Source organism: Ochotona princeps, chromosome 3, assembly GCF_030435755.1.
Source record: "Ochotona princeps isolate mOchPri1 chromosome 3, mOchPri1.hap1, whole genome shotgun sequence".
Classification (NCBI taxonomy): Eukaryota; Metazoa; Chordata; class Mammalia; order Lagomorpha; family Ochotonidae; genus Ochotona; species Ochotona princeps.
The window spans coordinates 3,994,975-4,015,009 of record NC_080834.1 but is presented as its reverse complement, the minus strand read 5'-3'; the positions used below and the strand labels follow the sequence as shown (position 1 = coordinate 4,015,009).

Sequence of the window (20,035 nt, the reverse complement as noted above, 5' to 3'; positions counted from 1 at the left end):
CCAAGTAAAAAATTCAGACACAAAAGATCACATATTACAGGACTATGTGTACAGAACATCCAGAAGTTATATCAAAAGAGAAAGAAAATAGATGAGTGGTTATAAAGAGGATCCATTATGAGCATAGGGTTTCTTTTAAGAATGATAAAAATGTTCTGAAATTATGTAGTAATTCCTGGACAACTCTTAGTATAGATAAAAATTATCCAATAGTCCAAAGTGTAGTATGTGAAATGTATTTCAGTAAAGCTATTAAGAAGTTGCTTCCAGAACCATCTTAAAAATCACAAGAATCAGCCGCACTAGTGAATACAACCGTATTTCAGCCTCATCTCTATCATCCCCTACAAAATTCTCACAAGAATAAATTTTTTTTTCACAACTCACAGTAATTACAAGATAACGCATTGCCAGTGATTTGTGGCTACATCAGGCGCCACTTGGGACATGGCAGCATCCCACAGCAGGGGGCTCAGCTCAAGCCACGGCTCTGGACCAGATTTCAGATTTCTATTGGCGCACAAACTGGGAGGCACATTTCAGCTCGAGCAACTCCCTCCCTGCCACCTGATCCTCACGTGGGAGACCAGGACTGACTGACTTCCCAGGAAGCCCCAGTGTGGCCCAGCCTCAGGTGAAGTAGACACCTGGGAAGCAAACCGGCAGGTGGGCAGTCTCCTTATCCATGTCTCCTTCTCTGAGCCCTCCCCCCAGCCTTTCACATAAATATCTAACTTTTTAAAGGCAATATCACCATTTGTCAATGACTTCCAAAACTGTCCTATGAAATCAATCCTACAATGTAAATACCTCTGTTCAGACTGCTTAAAAACAGTCCCATTATTTTATATTTTTAGCCTAAACAGTGTACATTTATACCTAAACATAGCTTGTTTTGACTTGTAGGATATGTACTGTTAGTAGTAGCAAATAAACACTGCTCAAAGAACATAAAAAAAAAAATCTGTCTTCTACTTTATTATTTCTCATCCAAGTACATTACTGGGATAGAAGGCATTAAAACTAAAAATTTACTCCTGATTAAAAAAATAAATAAATCAAAGTCCTACTCACAGTGCCAGTATCCTGATTACAAACTGCCATTGGTAGTGTCATCTCTGAACACAAAGCTCCAATTACTAAGTATGACTTACAGGTTTTTTGGTTTCTATTACAAGAAGTGATGGTGGTCTTTCATTGGATGACTGATTTGGAGGATTCTTCTGATCCGCAAATCTTGAAGATGGCTTATAAATTTTACCTCTTTTCTCATCTGTTTCATGTTCTTCTGAAATTTAAAACATTCAGCTTCAAAACTAATTTCACATGACTTGTTTTTCTTCACTTTTTATTTAAAATTAACCCAAATCAGTTGATTTTTTTTTAGTATTAAGACCTATCAACACTGACAAATACGAAATTAAACATAAATATTACTGCCTCACCCACAAAAATTCAGTTATTTTATAGTAAAGCTACGAAATATATTAAACCTACTGCAAAATGTTCAGCCATCTTGAAACCCCAAAGCAAAGGTACAAAATCACTTTAAAGTTATCCAGTCATAATATCTCATCAATCCACATTTGGTCATTTACTGCGCTAATTAATGTAACCACTAGAGGGTGCTGACAGAGAGAAAACACAAAAGCTGAAAGAACTAGCTTCTTCCATCATCATCTACAGGGCTCGGCAAGGCGTACACCTACCTTTAGCTGCATTAACAACACCTCCTCGCACAAACGTCTTTACTTTATTACCATCACCTCCTTCAAAAGCAGCAAGGAATTCTTCATAAATCTCAGCAGCTGCCTTTTCGTCCTCCTAAATATACAGGAAAGTATCAATTATAATATAAAACTACTGCACATAAGGTTAAATTCATTAAAAAAATAATGTAAAGGAAAACGCCTCCTTTTCCATATTAAGCAGTCTCAAAAAAACGTAATAACACCTAATTCTAAACAGATATTAAACACTGGAACTAGGAAAAGCTATTTTCCTCTTCAGATAATTTGTGATATCAGGAAAGACTTACCTTGTATAGATTTACAAGTTATGTGCATTTAGTGACAATTCAAGGGCCAAACTATTTAACAATTGCTTATAGAAAAGTCTACTTAACATTTTTAATTTTTACCAATTCTGATGACTTAATGAATATAAAGAGCTACTTTCAAACCAAAGACAAGAATCAGAAGTGGTAGCAGTGACACCTACTTCAGAGAGGTGACATCAAAGAAAAGCAGCTTAAAAGAATCTTGGCATTTCCAATTATGGATATTTTAAATATTCCAAAGCATGCATAAACAAAAAGCCAAAGGACACAGAACAGAAAATGAAGACAAAAAGTGAACAGCGTATGGAAATCTAGCATTCAAGAAAAGGGAATATCAAAAATAGTCAATTACATTAAATTTTCTTGAAAACGAAACCACAATGGAAGAAACCATGACCGCATCTCTTTATAAGTTACAAGTGGAAAAAACTGGACCGAAACACTAGGAATCACAGGGAAAAAAAGGAAAACTGAATGACACAACAATGGCTTCTGCAAGGAAAACACCAGACACAACATAAAAATACGACTGACAAACTGGAGAACAAACCCGCCGCTCCTTCTACCAGTGCTGCAGATATGGCATGGTTAGACGTGAGCAGTTCACAGAAACAAAAACCAAATCATAAGATAGATGAAAATGAAAACCTACCCTGAGATTCCATTTTTCACCTACTAAACAAATCTCCTTCAATAATATTTTCTACAAGACAATGAGGAAAGCAATCACTTGTATACTGAGTTGACACGGATACAAAATGTCCCTGTCTTCATGAACAATTTGGCAAAGACAAATATAGCAGAACTATATTTATGAAATTACCATTCACCCAAGTAAAAAATGATTTAAATATTACCTTTTTCTTTAATTCTTCTTGCTCCTTCTTACTTAAAGTTCGCTTAGCTGTACTCATCTTTCCAATACTGAATGCTTTAAGTTTATTTTCTAGGAGAGGCTATGAAAAATAAGAACCATACCTTTACATACACATGCTTAACTTCAACTATAACAATATACCTCAGTTAATAACAATTCTTTAAAACAGATCATTCTTTAAAAATCTTTCTGTAAAAGAAAATCAAGTCTACTCTAAGCCTGTTTTGGGCTTGACTATGATAAATATTCATTAAAGAAGGTCTTTGTGGGTTAGCTAAAGTTCAACAGGTTATTAATAACAGGTTATTAAAAATTCATAAAAAAAGAATCAGGCCTCAAGTTCAGAACAAGAATGAAAGCATCTTAGAGGGAAAATACAGAAGTTACCAGGCAAAGGTAGCAATGAGAGGAAACGACTTCCAACACAAAGAGAGATCCAGACATGTCCACGGTCCAGTAGTAGGAATCTATGAGCTCGAACTCCAGCTTCAGGTACCAGAAATCACATCATTTTTTTTTTTTAAAGATTTTATTATTATTGGAAAGCCGGATATACAGAGAGGAGGACAGAGAGGAAGATCTTCCATCCGATGTTTCACTCCCCAAGTGAGCTGCAACGGGCCGGTACGCGCCAATCCGAAGCTGGGACCAGGAACCTCTTCCGGGTCTCCCACGCGGGTGCAGGATCCCAATGCATTGGGCCGTCCTCGACTGCTTTCCCAGGCCACAATCAGGGAGCTGGATGGGAAGTGGAGCTGCCGGGATTAGAACCGGCGCCCATATGGGATCCTGGGGCTTTCAAGGCGAGGACTTTAGCCGCTAGGCCACGCCGCCGGGCCCATCACATCATTTTTTAAAAGGCTTCCTCCCACCCAGTGGAGAGTGTGAACACAGTTCCCCACTACCAATTATGCAGTTAAGTTTTTTCACATTGGGGTCAGAGGTCAGTACATGCAGAGTGCAATGGGTAAGCCTCACCCTGAGAAAGCCACTTCTCCCTTGCCAGGTAAGTATGTAATTTTCTTTTATAATTTCTCTCATCTGGCTGGAACTTACAAACATCATTTCGTTTTCTATTTTAAGAACATTATTACTTACAGTGTCATACACCTCAGCCCAAGTAAAGCTGTATCACCTAATTTTTGATAAGGTTGAGACATCCCTCATATGAAAATTCAAAAGCTACAATGTTTCAAGAGTTAATGTGATAAAGTGGAAAATTCTACACTTCGATCTCTTTTGACAGGCCAGTCAAAATGCAGGTACACTAAAACACTGCAGAGGATTATTGCCAGACATTTGAATAGTATATTATGAAATGTAAGTTATTTTGGTTAGGTTATATCCTCAAGATACTTCACTGCATAAATGCAAATACTCCGAAATCTAAAAAAATCCAAAACACTCTGATTTAAATATTACAATTAAGGGATATTCAACATGTAAAAAAAGTTATATCTTACAAAAGTTTCCATTTATGGGCCCATCGCAGTAGCCTAGCAACTAAAGTCCTCACTTTGAACACACCGGGATCCCATATGGGCGCTGGTTCCAATCCCAGCGTCTGCACTTCCCATCCAGCTCCCTGCTTGTGGCCTGGAAAAACAGTTGAGGACGGCCCAAAGCCTTGGGACCCTGCACCTGCGTGCAGACCCGAAAGAGGCTCCTGGCTCCGGCTCAGCTCAGTTCCAGCCATTGCAGCCGCTTGGGGAGTGAGTGAATTATTGGACAGAAGATTTCTGTCTCTCCTCCTCTGACTTGGTAATAAAAATAAATACATCTTAAAAAAAAAAAACACCTTTCATTTATATAAGTTAGAAACAAAATCCATCTCAAATAAAACCTAACTACACTGGCTATAGACCTTTAGCAGTTCTCTACGTTATTCAATTCACAGACTTAAAAAGCAGGAATGTTTATCAAATACAAACTAAAACACTGTAATCTGAACAGTTACATATAGGCCCCACTTGTGCTCCAGCTCCTACAGGCCCGGGAAAGCAGCAGCAGATGTTGCTGAGGCCCGGCCAGAGGCCCAGGCTCCACGCTGCTGCCTGCCCCAGTCCCACACTGCAGCTACAGGGGCAGTGAACCAGGAGATGTTGCTGAGACCCGGCCAGAGGCCCAGGCTCCACGCTGCTGCCTGCCCCAGTCCCACACTGCAGCTACGGGGGCAGTGAACCAGCAGATGTTGCTGAGACCCGGCCAGAGGCCCAGGCTCCACGCTGCTGCCTGCCCCAGGCCCACACTGCAGCTACGGGGGCAGTGAACCAGGAGATGTTGCTGAGACCCGGCCAGAGGCCCAGGCTCCACGCTGCTGCCTGCCCCAGGCCCACACTGCAGCTACGGGGGCAGTGAACCAGGAGATGTTGCTGAGACCCGGCCAGAGGCCCAGGCTCCACGCTGCTGCCTGCCCCAGGCCCACACTGCAGCTACGGGGGCAGTGAACCAGGAGATGTTGCTGAGACCCGGCCAGAGGCCCAGGCTCCACGCTGCTGCCTGCCCCAGGCCCACACTGCAGCTACGGGGGCAGTGAACCAGCAGATGTTGCTGAGACCCGGCCAGAGGCCCAGGCTCCACGCTGCTGCCTGCCCCAGGCCCACACTGCAGCTACAGGGGCAGTGAACCAGGAGATGAGGCTCTCTTGTTCGCTTTCTCCACATCTACTCTCCAAAATGCTCCTTGGTTTTTAAAGTAAAATTAGACACTTCAGGAACAAATGAGAATCATGAATCTTTCTTAGCTTTATCAATACTCACTTTGGAGAGATTTTGATGAGGAGAATCATTAACGCTTTCACGGGTACTTTCATTCCTATAATTATGTTTTCTCGGGCTCTTAGGTCGTGTACGACTTGGCACGTCACCATCCGAGGGTCCAGATGCATCCATCTTCAAGAAATGCAAAGAAAAAAAAATCAAATACTATAGTACTGAAAACTGGAGATAGCCCAGTGTCTAAACAACAGGATTTTTCATATATTAACAGAAGTCACACTCTTTATAGTGTCATCATCGATTTCATTGGGAAAGTCCTTAAGGATCAACTTTTCCACAATTCTAACTTGTCCTTGAAGTTCAAATTTATTCTGGCAAGAGTTAGTTCTTGCAGTAGCATGTTCACATTTTCTAAGAAAAAAGCCTGCCAAATACTCAAGCCCAGATTAATGAGTTTGTCAGCCACTTCTTCAAATATTCCATGAAAAAAAGCAATCAGTTTCATTTATCAACTCAAGTTTCTCTCAACTGCTTTTCTTCAAGATAACTCTCCACCTGCAAGGGCTGGCATCCCACATGGGCACCAGCTTATGTGTCCCAGCTGCTACACTGTGAATGCAGTTCTCTGCTTCTGGCCTGGAAAAGCAACAGAAGATGGCTCAGGGACTTGGGCTCCTGCACCCATGCAGGAAGCCAGGAAAAAACTCCTGGTTACCAGCTTTGGATCAGCTCAGTACTGGCCAGGTGGTCATTTGAGGAGTGAACAAGCAGAGGGAAGATGTCTCCCTCTGGAAAAACCTGCCTTCCAAATAATAAATAAATCTTAAAAATAGAGTATTTATTGCAGTATTACTCAAAAGCAAAAGAGCTTAACAACAACAACAACAACAAACACACAGACCATTAATTGAAAAATAGCTTACTAAGTCACTGTATGCTCTCACTGGGGAACATCATGTCTATATCCTGCCATTCTAAAGGACATACCAGCGCTGTGCCAGCTGACTGCAAGTAGATCACACAGTGGGAAAGAATGGCCATACTGCAACCATAGTGACTTTCTAAGTATACACATATACTTATACCAATTCTAAGTACATATAGAATTTTATAAACAATTTCTAAAAAGAAATATACATATTAAATGTCTAATCTGAGAGGGCTACTCATAAAAGTAGGAGGGGTTATACAAAGTTAAAAAGCAAATATAACTATTTACTAAGTAAAACCATACACATGGGATTAGCATTTGGTCTAGCAACTAAGATGCTCACTGGGACACTACCACTCCACATTGGATTGCCTGAAACCCAGCTATGCTCCCAGTTGCAGCAACTTGCTAATGTGAACCCTAGGAGACAGCAGGCTCCAACAGCTGGGTCCCTGTCACTCACGAACACCTGGACTGAATGCCTAGTTTCCCTCCTGTCCCCCCCAGCACAGACATTCAGGGAGCAATCAGACGACTACCGCCTGTCTTCCTTCATTCTCTGTCTCTAATACTTCTCATTAGTATATATTTTTTAAAGTATAGGAACAAGAGAAATTAAACTTTAAGGAAAAGACACAAAGGTTTGGCCATGAGGTTGGGGCAAAAGCAGCTCCCTGCAGTGTGGCAGCTGTGGGGGATGCCCCAGCCAGGCTGGACCCAATGCTAGAGACTTAGGCCAAGGTCACTGCTGCCAAATGGTGATCGAGTCCTAGGCTTTGGGCGACTAGCGCAGCAAGTGGTGCCAGGCTCTGTCTGCTAGCCACCCAGCAGGGAGCTCTGGGGTTTTTAGAATATGTAATTGCTGCCTAGGGACATTCATGGATAAGGCCTGTGTAAGTGTAGGTGAGCGATGAATTATGGGTGATTCCTAGTATCGGGGTCACAGAACTTTCTGGCAAGCGTGGGGACTGAGACCTGGTGGATTGGAGGGGGAAGAGTCCATAAGATCTATTGGCCCAGACTGATTCACCAGCCTACATGGGAGTCCTGACATGGGCTGTTAGCACAGAGCATCACTGACTGCCACACACCAGTCCACACGAAAGCTATGGATGGAGACCTATCTGGCAGGGCTAGGTACCAGTACCTAACTGAGTGGTGGAACAGTAGACAGGTCGCACTTGTCAGGGTCAAGACACTAACCAGCATGCGAGGGAACCAGGTCAGGGGTAGATTCTGTGGGGGAAGCGTGGGCCGAACCCTGTGGAAATACTAGTCCCACTGGTTAGCTCGCAAGCTGGGGTGGTGATGGGTTGAGCTAGGTGTGACCATGGAACTTGCCATCACTTACGGGTAGAGGAACCAACAACAGTCTGGGCAGGTCAAAGCAGCAGCACCTGAATGTACATCCTAAAATAGGATGTGGGATGGGCTGAGCTGCAACTGGAAGGGGGTGGACTGGGCAGCGCCGAGCAAACCTCAACTCACAAGAAAAAGAAATCAGGATGGAGCACAGGTCATGCCTAACTAGGCTCTTACGCAGACTGGTCTGCATGAACCAAGGATACTAGGCCACAGCATTGAAGGCAGACTGAGACAGGTGAGGGGCTAAGCCAACTGGGTCAGAGCAACCACTGGCACACACATAATCTAGGGCTGGGAACAGGCTGGATTGGGAGCTGTGAGAGTACACCCTTGCTGGGCTGGGGTTCCCACGGGAGAGTGTGGGGGCCGGTGAGGGGGCTGCATTCTGGTCTGGATATGGCTGCAATCTCCCTTGGCACAAGTGTGAACTGGGGCTGGGTATACCTAGCCAGGCTAGACACCAGCACCATCTGGTGCTCTGGAGAACCTGGGTAGATGTAGGATGGACTAGGCTAGGTCTCTGCCCCTACTGAGCCATGTGCGAGCAGTGTCTGGGTATGGACAAGCCTTGGCTGGGCTGAAACATCCAACAGTAAGAACCAGAATGGGTCGAAGACCAGCAAGGAGGGCTAGCCCATGGACCCACCAGTACACGCAAGATCTGGCATAGGGAAAGGATCTGATGGAGGAGTTTGGGAAATTCCTCTGTCTGGACACAGTCCCTACAGGTGAGCGCAGGAAGCACAATAAGGAGCAACCCAGACCAGGCCAGAGAAAGATACCCACTGGCATACATTTGGCATATGTTAGGCGCAGACAAGGCTGAGCCAGTTCACATCACCCGCTGCTGAATCCAAGCACCAGAATAGAGTGTGGGTCAGGCCAGGTTCAGTTGCAACACACCAGTGCACATTATGGAATGCCAAGGTGAGGTAACCCGTACCAGATGTGGCCGCAGCACCCGAATAGCACACGTGAGAACCAGGGAGGGAGGGGGCAAAGCCGGCGGGGGAATGTGGACTCCCCTGCTGGACAACCACTCCCACTGGAAAGCATAAGTTAGGATGGGGGCAGACCAGACCAGGCAGGGCTACAACACCTGTGGGCCTCATGTAAGCTAAATCAGAGTGGGTGAGAGTTGGCTGGGCTTTGCTGCAGCATCAGCTGGCAGAGGCTGGCACTGGGGGCTCAATCTGTCAAGTTGAACTCCAGAACCACCTGGAGAGCGCATAATCTGGGAGTGGGAGTGGCCTAGTAGGGAAATAGTGAGCACCTCCCTCATGGGTAACCACTCCCACTGGAGAGCACAAAAACCAGGATGCGGCAGGGGTGAGGGGTGGCTAGACAGAAAGGCACCTGCCAGTATGTGTGTGGGCTGGGTGGTAGGGTTGGTTGGGTTCAACTGGGCTTCAATGCCCATTGACATGTGTGAGAACTAAATGGGATGTGGGACAGACTGAACAAGTCTGAGGTACATACTGGCAAGCATGGGAACCAGAGTAGGGGACAGGCCTGGTGGTGGTTTTGGGGATTTGCCCCAACTAGGCTGCACCTCCCACTGGTTTGCATGAGGGCTGAGTACGAAGTGGGCAGAATCAGGCTGGACTACAACACCGATGTTCATGTGGAAGACAGGGCTGGAAACAGAACCAACCCAGCAATTGCAATGACTAGCAAGTGCATAAGCTGATTGGGGCGACGGACGGTGCCGGACCCTGTACTGGCAAACACACACAAGAATCAGGTCTGGGATCACCTCAGACCAAGTTTCTTTGGAGATCCCTCCAACTGAACTGCTGATCTCAGAACCCCAACCCTGAAGAGACTACGTCAGCCAGTGGATTCTGGATAGATTTCATGGTGCTTGAAATGGCAAGACTGGCAGCAATTCAGAACTGTTGAGCAGGACCCTAGGAGCATGTCCCACATGGGGACCTGGGATAGGTGGGACGCTGCAGGTGGGGCTTTTCCCTTTGTTTCTCCCCTGACCACAAATACAGGGGAAAAAATGATATTGGTGTGGAAACAATGGTCTTACCCGCTTTCCTGTAGCCCTTGACCCTTTGCGCCCTAATCAATTACATAAGATTACCAAAATAAAAGAATTAAAACACACACACACAGACTGCCTGTGCTACTCACATGTGCATCTGAAGATCCCGATGAATGAGCATCTGACGATCTGGTCTGAAAGTGTCAAAATGATATAAATGTTAATGAGATAACCCTAAGGCATTAGTTACCTTTTTGATTACAGAATGGAAACCTAACCACTATTTTTACAGCAGAATTTTTGTGCAACACATTTTCCCAAATACTGAGATACACTGTTTACTGCCAGGACACTGCTACAACCAGCAACTTCTTGGTAGCGAACCAAAAAAAGAAAGGAAAAAAAAAATCCTCTTCTTTCTCCAATCATCCAAAGCTAAATTTAAGAAGCAGATTGTGGGCCTGGCACGATAGTGTCATGGTTAAGGTTCTCGCCTTGAACACGCCTGGATCCCATATGGACGCCGGTTCTAATCCCGGCAGCTCCACTTCCCATCCAGCTCCCTGCTTGTGGCCTGGGAAAGCAGTCGAGGACGGCCCAAAGCCTTGGGATGCTGCACCCGCGTGGGAGACCTGGAAAGAAGTTCCTGGCTCCTGGCTTCGGATCAGCGCAGCACCCGCTGTTGCGGCCACTTCAGGAGTGAATCGTCAGATGGAAGATCTTCCTTTCTGTCTCTCCTCCTCTCTGTACATCTGCCTTTCCAATAAAAGAAATAAATCTTTTTTTTTTTTTTTAAAGCAGCAGATGTTAAGAACAAGTAAATCCACACAAAGAGCTGGCACTGTGGTGCAACGGGTTAAGCTGCAGCTCACCTCAGGGGCCTCACTGGCAGCCCTTGTCTGGCCGTTCAGTTACTTTGTTTCTGACTCAGCTTCCTGCCAATACACCAGCAGGAAAGGCAGGAGATGCCCAAGTGTTCAGCCCCTCACTACTCACTTAGGAGACCTGGCCCAGACCTGGCTGCTGTCACCATTTGTGAAATAAGCCAGCGTACATATCAGCCCTTCCTGCTTCTCCCTCTTTCTCAAAAAGCACATATAAAAACCTGGCTGTTTGGTCAAAAGGTATAAATCCTATAGAAAATCCACATATAAAAACCTGGCAGTTAGGTAAAAGATATTAACCCTGTAGAAAAAATAGTTTGAGGGAAGGAAATACTATCACCAAATACCCACTAGGTCACCACTTACACCTCAGCTTAAGATTCGCTCTAACTTCAGCACCCCACAGACTGATTGTTGAGCCCAGTAAGAGCTCAGTCATCAAACAACGGTACTTTCCAAAAATACCAACCATTAAAATTTCACCTTAATTAACACACATTTCAAATTAACCCAGTCATACAGTAATTTGTTTTTTCACTACACATCTCAGGATAAAAAAGCCAAACTGCAAAGCTATTAATGAAATAATACATGGCATCATTCCGAATTTTTTACTTGGATTCAGAATTTAATTGTCACTGAGCTATTTTTAGTTCTGAATGTATTACATAAGATTTTACTTAATTTTTTTGTGAAAAAGTAAAGTCAAAACCTTGAGATCACAAATATCCACTTGAATCTAACATCAGTCCCAGAGTCACCCAAAAACCCCACAACATATTATTCTCAAGAGAAAACTGAAAATTTGCACTATAGAGAAAAGCAAAAATAGGTCAAGTAACCCTTTGAAAAACCATCATTCAGAATATCCTTAGATTGCAAAACTTAATTTTTCAACATCACACAATATACCAATTTATCTATGTAATCAGATGTCATTCAAAAGCTCAAAGTCCCAAGGGAGAGTATTTACAAGCGGTCAAGGTATTAGTCAAAGTCACCCCATCACTGCCCAGAAGTCTAAGCACACAAGAGCAGCTAAGGACTGCCTTATTTTGATTCTCATTTCTAGGATTGAAATCACTTCTAGGATTTCAAAGAACTGTAAGACACGGCTTATTTCCAATGTTTAAACCTATCCTGACTCTAGGACATGCTGAAGCTCCAATTTAATCAGCAAGAATCTTATTTATGAAGTGGATGTGGCCTGTGGAGTTAAGCTGCTATCTGCAGTGGCAGCAAACCACACGGACACCGCTCTGTCCTACCTGTTCCACTTAGAATCCAGCTCCCCACTAGCGGCCCAAGAGCTGGGGCCCCTGCCACCCACGTGAAAGACCCAGAAAAAACTCCAGCTCCCGACTTCAGCCACTGTGGTCATTTGGGAAGTGAACCAGCAGCTGGAACATAACTCTCTCTACCTCTAAATAAATCCTTCTTTTAAAAATCTTACTGGTATACCTATTCACAAAACTGGCAAATAATACATAAAACAAAAGTAATCAGTTCAAAAGCAGCACTCCGGTCAGCTTTGCAAATAACACAATTTGACAAATTTGCAAATATGGTAATAGGAGCATAGCTTAGAATCAACCAATTTAACCTAAGGTTTCACTACTTACAGTTCGCACAAAGCATTCAGAAAAGCACTTTTTTAGGCTTTCAGAACAATTAAAGAGATGTAGACAGCAGAGGTGCAGAGGGAGATCTTCCCATCTTCTCGCTCACTCCCCCAAATGGCTGCAACAGCTAAGGCAGGGCCAGGCTGAAGCCAGGAGCTAGGAATCCCACCCGATCCCCACAGGGCTGGCAGGGCCCTAGCACCTGGGCCATCCTCCACTGCCTTCCCAGGCACAGCCCAGGGAGCTGGACTGGAAGTAGAGCAGTGGGGCTTCTACAGGCACCTCTATGAGAGCATCTCATGCAGGCAGCAGCATAACTCACTGAACTACAACATGGGCCCTATACTTTCTTAAGAAAACAGACTAATGATGCTTCAAAATCGTCTGAAGTAAAAAGAATAAAATTCTATCACTTGCATCAAAATGGTTGGAACTGGCAGACCAGCAGACAACATGGTGAAATAAACCAGATACGTACGTATCACATTTTATCTTGCATGTGAGAGCTAAGATTAACAACAAAGAAAAGGAACTGCCTGTAGCAATTACCTTGTAAACAGTGCTTTCTTCAAACTTAATATTACATCTTTTTCCAAATTCGTTAGGATTCTACACTATCACAGTTTTAATGATTTTGTGACTATTTTTAGATTCATTTTATTATAAGCGAAGTTGAACATCTTCATTGTCTATAACTTGCTATTTTCCTGCTGTACAGTGGTCTTTTTAACCTCTTATCTACTGGACTTTTTGTTTGGTGGCATCATTAAGACTTTGACTCCTGTAAAATCACTGCACTGAAATCACCGCTCCTAAGTTTTCAAACCGGCAAGCTGTCCACAACAACCCCCCTCCACCATCACACTATGCCAAAGGAGCTTTCCACGACCTTCATCAGTCTTTTTTCTCTCTTCACGTTCTCTAAAAACATCACCTTCTCCTCCAGGAATTCTCCCATAGATACCAACATTTTTTTAAAAAGATTCATTTATTCTCTTTGGAAAGGTAGTTACAGAGACAACAACAGATAGATTCTCCACCTGCTGACTCACTCCCCAAGTAGCTGCAATGGTTGGAGCCAAACTAATGGGAAACCAGGAGACTCTCCCAAGGGAGTGCAGGTCCCAAGGCTTTGAGCCATCCTTCACTGCTTTCCCAGGCCACAAGCAGGGAGCTGGAAGGGAAGTGCAGCAGCCGGGACATGAACCAGTGCCCATATGGGACCCCAGTGCATGCCAGGCAAGGACTTCAGCCACTAGACTACCACAGTGGGCCCAAATACCAACATTTTTTACTGTACTGAGAAGACTTCCAATTCTTGCTCCTTAACCTTGGTTGTCTTCCTAATCTCAATCTGCCTTCAAACCGCCCCCAAACATCTTCACCTCAATGTGTGCAAGCTCAAAAAAAGAAAGAAAAAAAAAAAAGAGAGAGAGAGAGAGAGGAAGTTCCTCCCAAACTAGCTTCTCCCCTGTATGTCTTATTTCAGACACTTGGTAGTACAATCACTCATAAGGTGGAAGTAGCAAAATTAAGAGCACAGGTTCAGGAACCAGACTTACTGGGTTTACCATGCACCCGCTTTGCAACCACAGACCTGATTTCATTTGTACAGCTGAATAAATATAGAGAAAGTGTTAGGTATTCAGTAACGCTGGCCAGTAGCAGTATTATAACACTGTCACCTTGATGCCTTTCTTATCCTATCACCTAACTCAAATCTCACTCCATCTCTGGGGCCAGTGCTGTGGCATGGCAGGTTCACACGCCAGCTGCTCCATTTACAACCCAGCTCCCTATATGTTTGCAAAAGCCACGGAAGACAGTAGAAGCACTCGGGTCCTGCACCCATGTGGGATACCTGCAAGACGTCCGGGGCGCCTGGATTGGGCCTGGGCCTGCCCCAGTCGCAGCCTTTTGGGGAGTAAACCGGAAGAACACTCTGCCTCTAACACTGACTTTCCAACACATAAAATAAACCTTGGAAAAAAATATCATTCATCTCACCTGTAACACAAATCTTCCCTAGGTGACTCCTAAAGACACGACAGCCATTCAGATCTTCCCTTCCTTCAGCCATTTACTTCTTATTAAGGAGTAGTGCACCTTGCATTACAGACATAAAATAAGACACAGCCGATGCCCTTGGGTGGCTAGTCAACAAAATAAGTAAAACAAAGTACCATAAAAGTATAGAAAGTAGGCAAATCTTACAGGGGGTGGGGAGTGTCAGGGAATGCTTCCAGAAGAGGAAGACAAATTTAGTTACAGTCAGAGAAGACACATCTTCCATCCACTGATTTACTGCACAAACGGCCACAACAAGCGAGGCTGGGCTGTCCCAAAGCAAGGAGCTTCTTCCAGGTCTTCCACCTGCATACGGGCCACCTGCACTTGGGCCACCTTCCACTGCTTTCCCAGGAAACTAAATCAGAAGAGGAGCAGCCAGAACTCAAACTAGTGCCCAAGTGGGCTGTGAGCATCCTAAGGTGGTGACTGACTGACTAGTCCACAACACCAGCTCCTGAATAGCCCTTTCCTGCCTCCAGTTTTCCATGATTCTCTAATTTTATTCCCTAGCATCTGAAACATTCCAGAACTTAGCCTAGATGCGTGCAAGTATCCCCACAATCCCTTACCAAGCAACTGACTTGCTTTGCCTCACCCATTTTTTATATTCTATCTACACTTCAAAATTGCTCATTGCTCACAAATTTGCAAGTCAAATTTCATTATATTCCTTAAGCTCCTCCCTCCCACTGTCCAAACACTTTGTGATGGCTCTGTCTGGCACTATAATGCATGCCGATTCTCTCCTACCAGACAGGACACTCCCCAGCATGGGTTATCAGCCTTATTCATTACCTCAATGGCTCAATCTCACCAAGCTAATCCTCCACCCTGTTGCACCAGCATTCCATACAGTTCATGTTCCAGCTGCTCCATTTCCCATCCAGATCTCTGCTTATGGCCTGGGAAAGCAGCGGAAGATGGCTCAAGTTCTTGGGGCCCTGCATTCATGTGGGAGACGCAGAAGAGGCTCCCAGCTCCCAGTTTAGGATGAGCTCAACTCTAACTGTCATGGTCAGAGTGAAGGGGAACCTCTCTCTACACCTCCTTCTCTATAATCTGCCTTTCAAATAAAAATTATTATTTTTTAAAGAGAAGTTTGCTATCTCAACATTAAGCACAAAAAACAAGTAACAGAGCTGCATTATACACACACTTGTTGACTACACCTGTCAAAATTATACTTCACACTGCCAACATACCATGCTATCAACTCATTAACAAGCAGCAGTTACTTAGTTTAATGGAACTATCCAAGTCAAGCCATCATCCTCACTTCTCAAAAATCAACAGATCACTGAGACATGCACTACGCATAATAAAGTCAACTTTTTAATTACTTCTAAAACACCACCAATGCACAAAAAGGTCTAGGTGCACTCTAAATGTCCCACAGTTGATCAAAAGTGCAGAAGAAACTATGGATGTGTCCTGTCCTGAGTACCACTCGGGCCGCCTGCTTATGCCAGTGGAGGATGGCTCAAGCCACTGGGTCCCTGCATTCCATGGTGGACTTGCAGCTGCTGGCTCCCGACTTTGGATTGGCTCAGCGCCTGTCACTGCAGTCCTTTGGGGAGTGAATGAATGGATGGAAGATCTCCTTTTCTGGAACTCCATTTTTCAAATAAAAAGCAATCTGGGTGATCATTACAATGGCTGATAACAAAGGATTAAAATACACCCTAACATTCTGGAAAACACTTTGTTAACAAACCTGTAAGAAAAGAAGTAGGAAGGAGGAAGGGACTATGTCCATATTATAAATGAAGAAAGTGAGGTTACATACTTTAATATTATTGGAAATATAATTAATTACCAAGCCAGGACCTAAAACCAAATCTCTTAGTTATCAAAATCAATCCTCGCAGGCTCTCGCAATAGCAGCTGGAGTCCTCACCTTGCCTGCCCTGGGATTCCATACGACCGCTAGTTTATATCCTGACTGCTCCACTTTCTTTCAAGCTCCCTGCTTGTGGCCTGGGAAAGCAGTGGAGGACAACCCAAAGCCTTGGGAACCCAGCACCCAGGTGGGAGACCTGGGAGAAGCTCCTGGCTCCAGATCGGCTCAGCTCTGGCCACTGCGGCCACTTGGGGAGTGAATCAGCAGATGGAAGATCCTTCCGATTCTCCTCCTCTCTGTAAGTCTGACTTTCCAGAGAAAGTAAATAAATCTTTAAAAAAAAAATCCATTATCTTTTCACTTTTATTACTTAATGGAGCCTCCATATTAACAGAGAAATCAAAAAAAATCACACTAATACTATTTGAGTCAATACTACTTTTAGAGACGTAACAAAGCTGTAGACAGTATCATTGATGGCCATCTGAAGCAAAAGAAACTGACTGACTGACGATTACAGGAAGCAGTCACATATCCACAAGCCGTGATAAACACGGAAATGTTCTCACTGTATCCAAAGCCTCCAATACAAGATATTTAAAATACTTTGACGCGAAGCACCCATTATTACTATTAACGGCTTCACTACCAGCTGCCTAACGCTGTGTTTATTTCTGTCCCGAGTTTCTGGAAGGGAAGGGCGTGTGCGGTGAGTTTTCCAACTACTTCTCTACACCCCCTAGCCAGAACAGAGAGGAAGAAACCGACAGGCAGGAAAGATGTAAAGCAGCCAAGACTGACCGCGTGTCTAGGTAACCAAAGGATGTTCTTCCATAAGGTCATCACTGACTTGTATACTATTCGGTGAGGCCACCAAATAGCACAGAACCCCATTTAACAGAAACCGAGAAGTCAGAAAAAATGGGTGCAGGGAAAACGTTTCTCCAAATGGCAAACCGTAAAGCTTTGAACTGTAAACTGAACTTTCTGGCAGCCCATACAGGGCCTTACGCGTTTAAGATGTTGAAGTTAAGTCCCATGTAACTTTTGACCGTTCACAAAGGACTTAGGAAAGTCAGTAGGGGGAGTGAGGGACTTGGGGAGGGGCAGAATCCCAGAACCCATGGAACTGTATCAGAAAACAACAATAACAATTTCAAAATCCAAACGCAATTTAAAGAAAAAAAAAAGGTTACGTCCCTAGAACCGTAGTGCCTCACCATTTCTCGTATCAGCCCAACAACTACTACACGCAAGGTCCTATTACTTTTGTATACCGAGTTCAAGATGTGAAACTCAACGCCAAAACCCATCGGACGACGCGCCCAACGTGGCCCAACTAAGACCTGGGGCTGCCGCGAAAAGCACTGGCCGGCGCGGCGGCCGCCCGCTCCGCGCGCCCCGTCCACGCCGACTCCCCTTCCGCCCGGAGAACATTCTCCGCGCCGTGGCCTGAGCGGACGGCCACGTGCGGGGGGTGGCGTGGCCCGGCCCCGCAGCCCCCTCGCCTCGCGAACGCCGGAGAGGCCGGAAGCGACTGGACTCCCAGGTCCCAGAGCAAGAGCCGGGAAGCCCTGGGCAGCGCGATTCCCGCCTCTCCCGGCGCTGCTGCGCCGCGCGGCCTCCCAGCGCCCCGGGCCCGGCCCCGCGGCGGACCCCGCAATCCCGACCCGCCTCCGCGCCCCGGCCCGGCGCGGCCCGAGCGCCCCCCGCCACCCGCCCCGGGACGCGCCAGTCTCGAGCCGAACCCAGGCGGGGACCCGGCGGCGAGGCCAGGCCTCTCCCAACCTGCGCACCACGGGGGCGGCGGCGCCCGGGCCTCCTCACGCAGCCGGAACGCGGACCCGAACCGCAGCCACCCCTCCCAAGGAGCCAGGAGCTCCTGCAGACCCCACGACGCAGCCACAGAGCCACTGACTCCCCGAGACCTCCGAGAAATTACCTTTGAACTGGCCTTCTGAGAGCCGCCTGGCGTTTTGTCCGCCATCTTGCGCTTTGCCCCTCCTTCGGCGGCGCCAGCAGCGCGGACAAATCGAGCACCGAGCAAGCGGATTGCATGAAGCCCGCCAGAGGCGCCTGCAAAGGCGGGGCAGCCGACGGCCGAGATCGCGAGCTGGCGCGCCACGTGACTTCCGGTGTCGGTTACGGTCCTCCCGGCCCTGGCTGCTTCTGGGGTCTGTCTTGCTGACGGCGTGTTTCCGGAGGGCCCGGCAGTCTAGACGCCCTTCTGGCCGTGACTTTGAGAGCAGGCTGACATTTCCCTGTCTCTTCTCTTGCGCGCCTCTTGTAGTTCCTGGGCGGGAAGGGATCGCGCTGGACTGAGGGAGGAGTTTTTACGATGAGACGGGAGCTGGCGGCCCGGAGCGCTGCGGGCGCCCTGGGGAGGCGGCCCGGCGTGGAGACGGCGTGGAGACGGCGTCGGTGCCCCGGCCAGCCGAGGAGCCTTCCTCGAGAGCCGAGGGGCGGCTGCAGGCAGAGCCCGACTCGTAAACACAGACAGTATTCCGCATCTAGCACACGTGCAAGTGCTGTGCCTTTTTTTTTTTAAAGCGCCTTCAGCTTTAGTAGTGGCGTCACTTCTGATCACATAACAGGGAATAGCGCAAAGTGTTCTGTACTTAGTTGTTGGAGAGTTGTTAGTCCGCCCTGGCTGCTTGGCGGAGGTCCGGGGAGGTCCGGCAAAAGTGCAGCGAGGAGCACTGCTGTACAGGCCTCGTGGCAGCAGGCTGTAGAGCTGGGCGCAGGTGCACCCATCGGCGGAGTTTTACTAGAAGGGGAGCGCGTTTGCATGGGGCTTTGTACACAGGCAACTTCGAATTCTGTGCTGAAGGTGAACTGTATGCCTTTCCACAGTTTCCAGTAGGGCTCCTGAGGGTTTAGAATTTTAGGTTTCTAAATGACTTTAATCAGACAAGGTAGTGTGGCAGTTTAGATGAGACGCACACGCCGGCAGTGAGCGGTGGGCAGCAGCCAGTTTGCACAGTTCGCAGGGGCCACGTGGGCAGGAAGGGACCACCTCGGCTGCAGTAAGAACCCTCGTGACAGCTGGTTATTGGAGTGGACAATTTAAAGGTGGGATGCCCTGGCCAGTGCCGTCTCGGGCCATAAAGGAAAGTCTGCCCTTACTTAGGCCTCAGCTTGCAAGGGGTGAGATTCACTATTCCTGTCCCAGCAATGCTGTGGTCAGAAGGTGTTGAAAAGATTTCCCTCGGGGTCAGGAGACGGGGATTGTAGGTCTTTCCTTCCTAATGCGTTTATTCAAGATGTTATTGCGTCCTGCTTTCTGTGTTTGTGGGGCTTCACGGCACTCATTCCGTTTATGAGGTTGAAGGTAGACAACGCTAAAGCACCGTGTGGTTTGTTAGTGGCTTGCAATCTTCATGTCTGCTAGATTCGGAAAGTTAGCTGTGTGAGTATTGGCGATTTCTCTCCCGTCTTGTGTCTACAACAGTCCCTAGTGTTGGCGTGTGGCTTGCAGAGGCGGAGAAAAATACACTGTGTTCACACATTTTAAAAACTTAATGAAGAGCGGGGGAAGACAAGCCAGGAAGCCGCAAACTAACACTATGCATAATTAAATTGGTGCTGCGAGGAAGGATCAATGATCAGAGAGAACTCTGGCAGGAGTAATTATTCCTGGCAGTGGAAGCGAACCTTAGAGAGGTTTCATGGAGGAG

The 20,035-nt window shown here is 46.2% G+C and overlaps 1 protein-coding gene across 2 annotated transcripts in view; it reads right to left on the bottom strand.

The window, feature by feature from the left end:
* U2SURP (U2 snRNP associated SURP domain containing) overlaps positions 1-18,488 on the bottom strand; it is a 50,691-nt gene extending 32,203 nt beyond the window's left edge. For both annotated transcript variants that reach the window (XM_058661406.1, XM_058661407.1), the window contains exons 1-6: positions 18,301-18,488; positions 10,092-10,136; positions 5,696-5,827; positions 2,917-3,015; positions 1,710-1,824; positions 1,155-1,288 (exon numbers count right to left, since the gene is read on the bottom strand). In XM_058661406.1, the coding sequence (XP_058517389.1) occupies positions 1,155-1,288; positions 1,710-1,824; positions 2,917-3,015; positions 5,696-5,827; positions 10,092-10,136; positions 18,301-18,345 (570 nt within the window). In that variant the 5' untranslated portion in view covers positions 18,346-18,488. The remainder of the gene's footprint in view (positions 1-1,154; positions 1,289-1,709; positions 1,825-2,916; positions 3,016-5,695; positions 5,828-10,091; positions 10,137-18,300) is intronic.
* Positions 18,489-20,035: the final 1,547 nt, after the last annotated feature.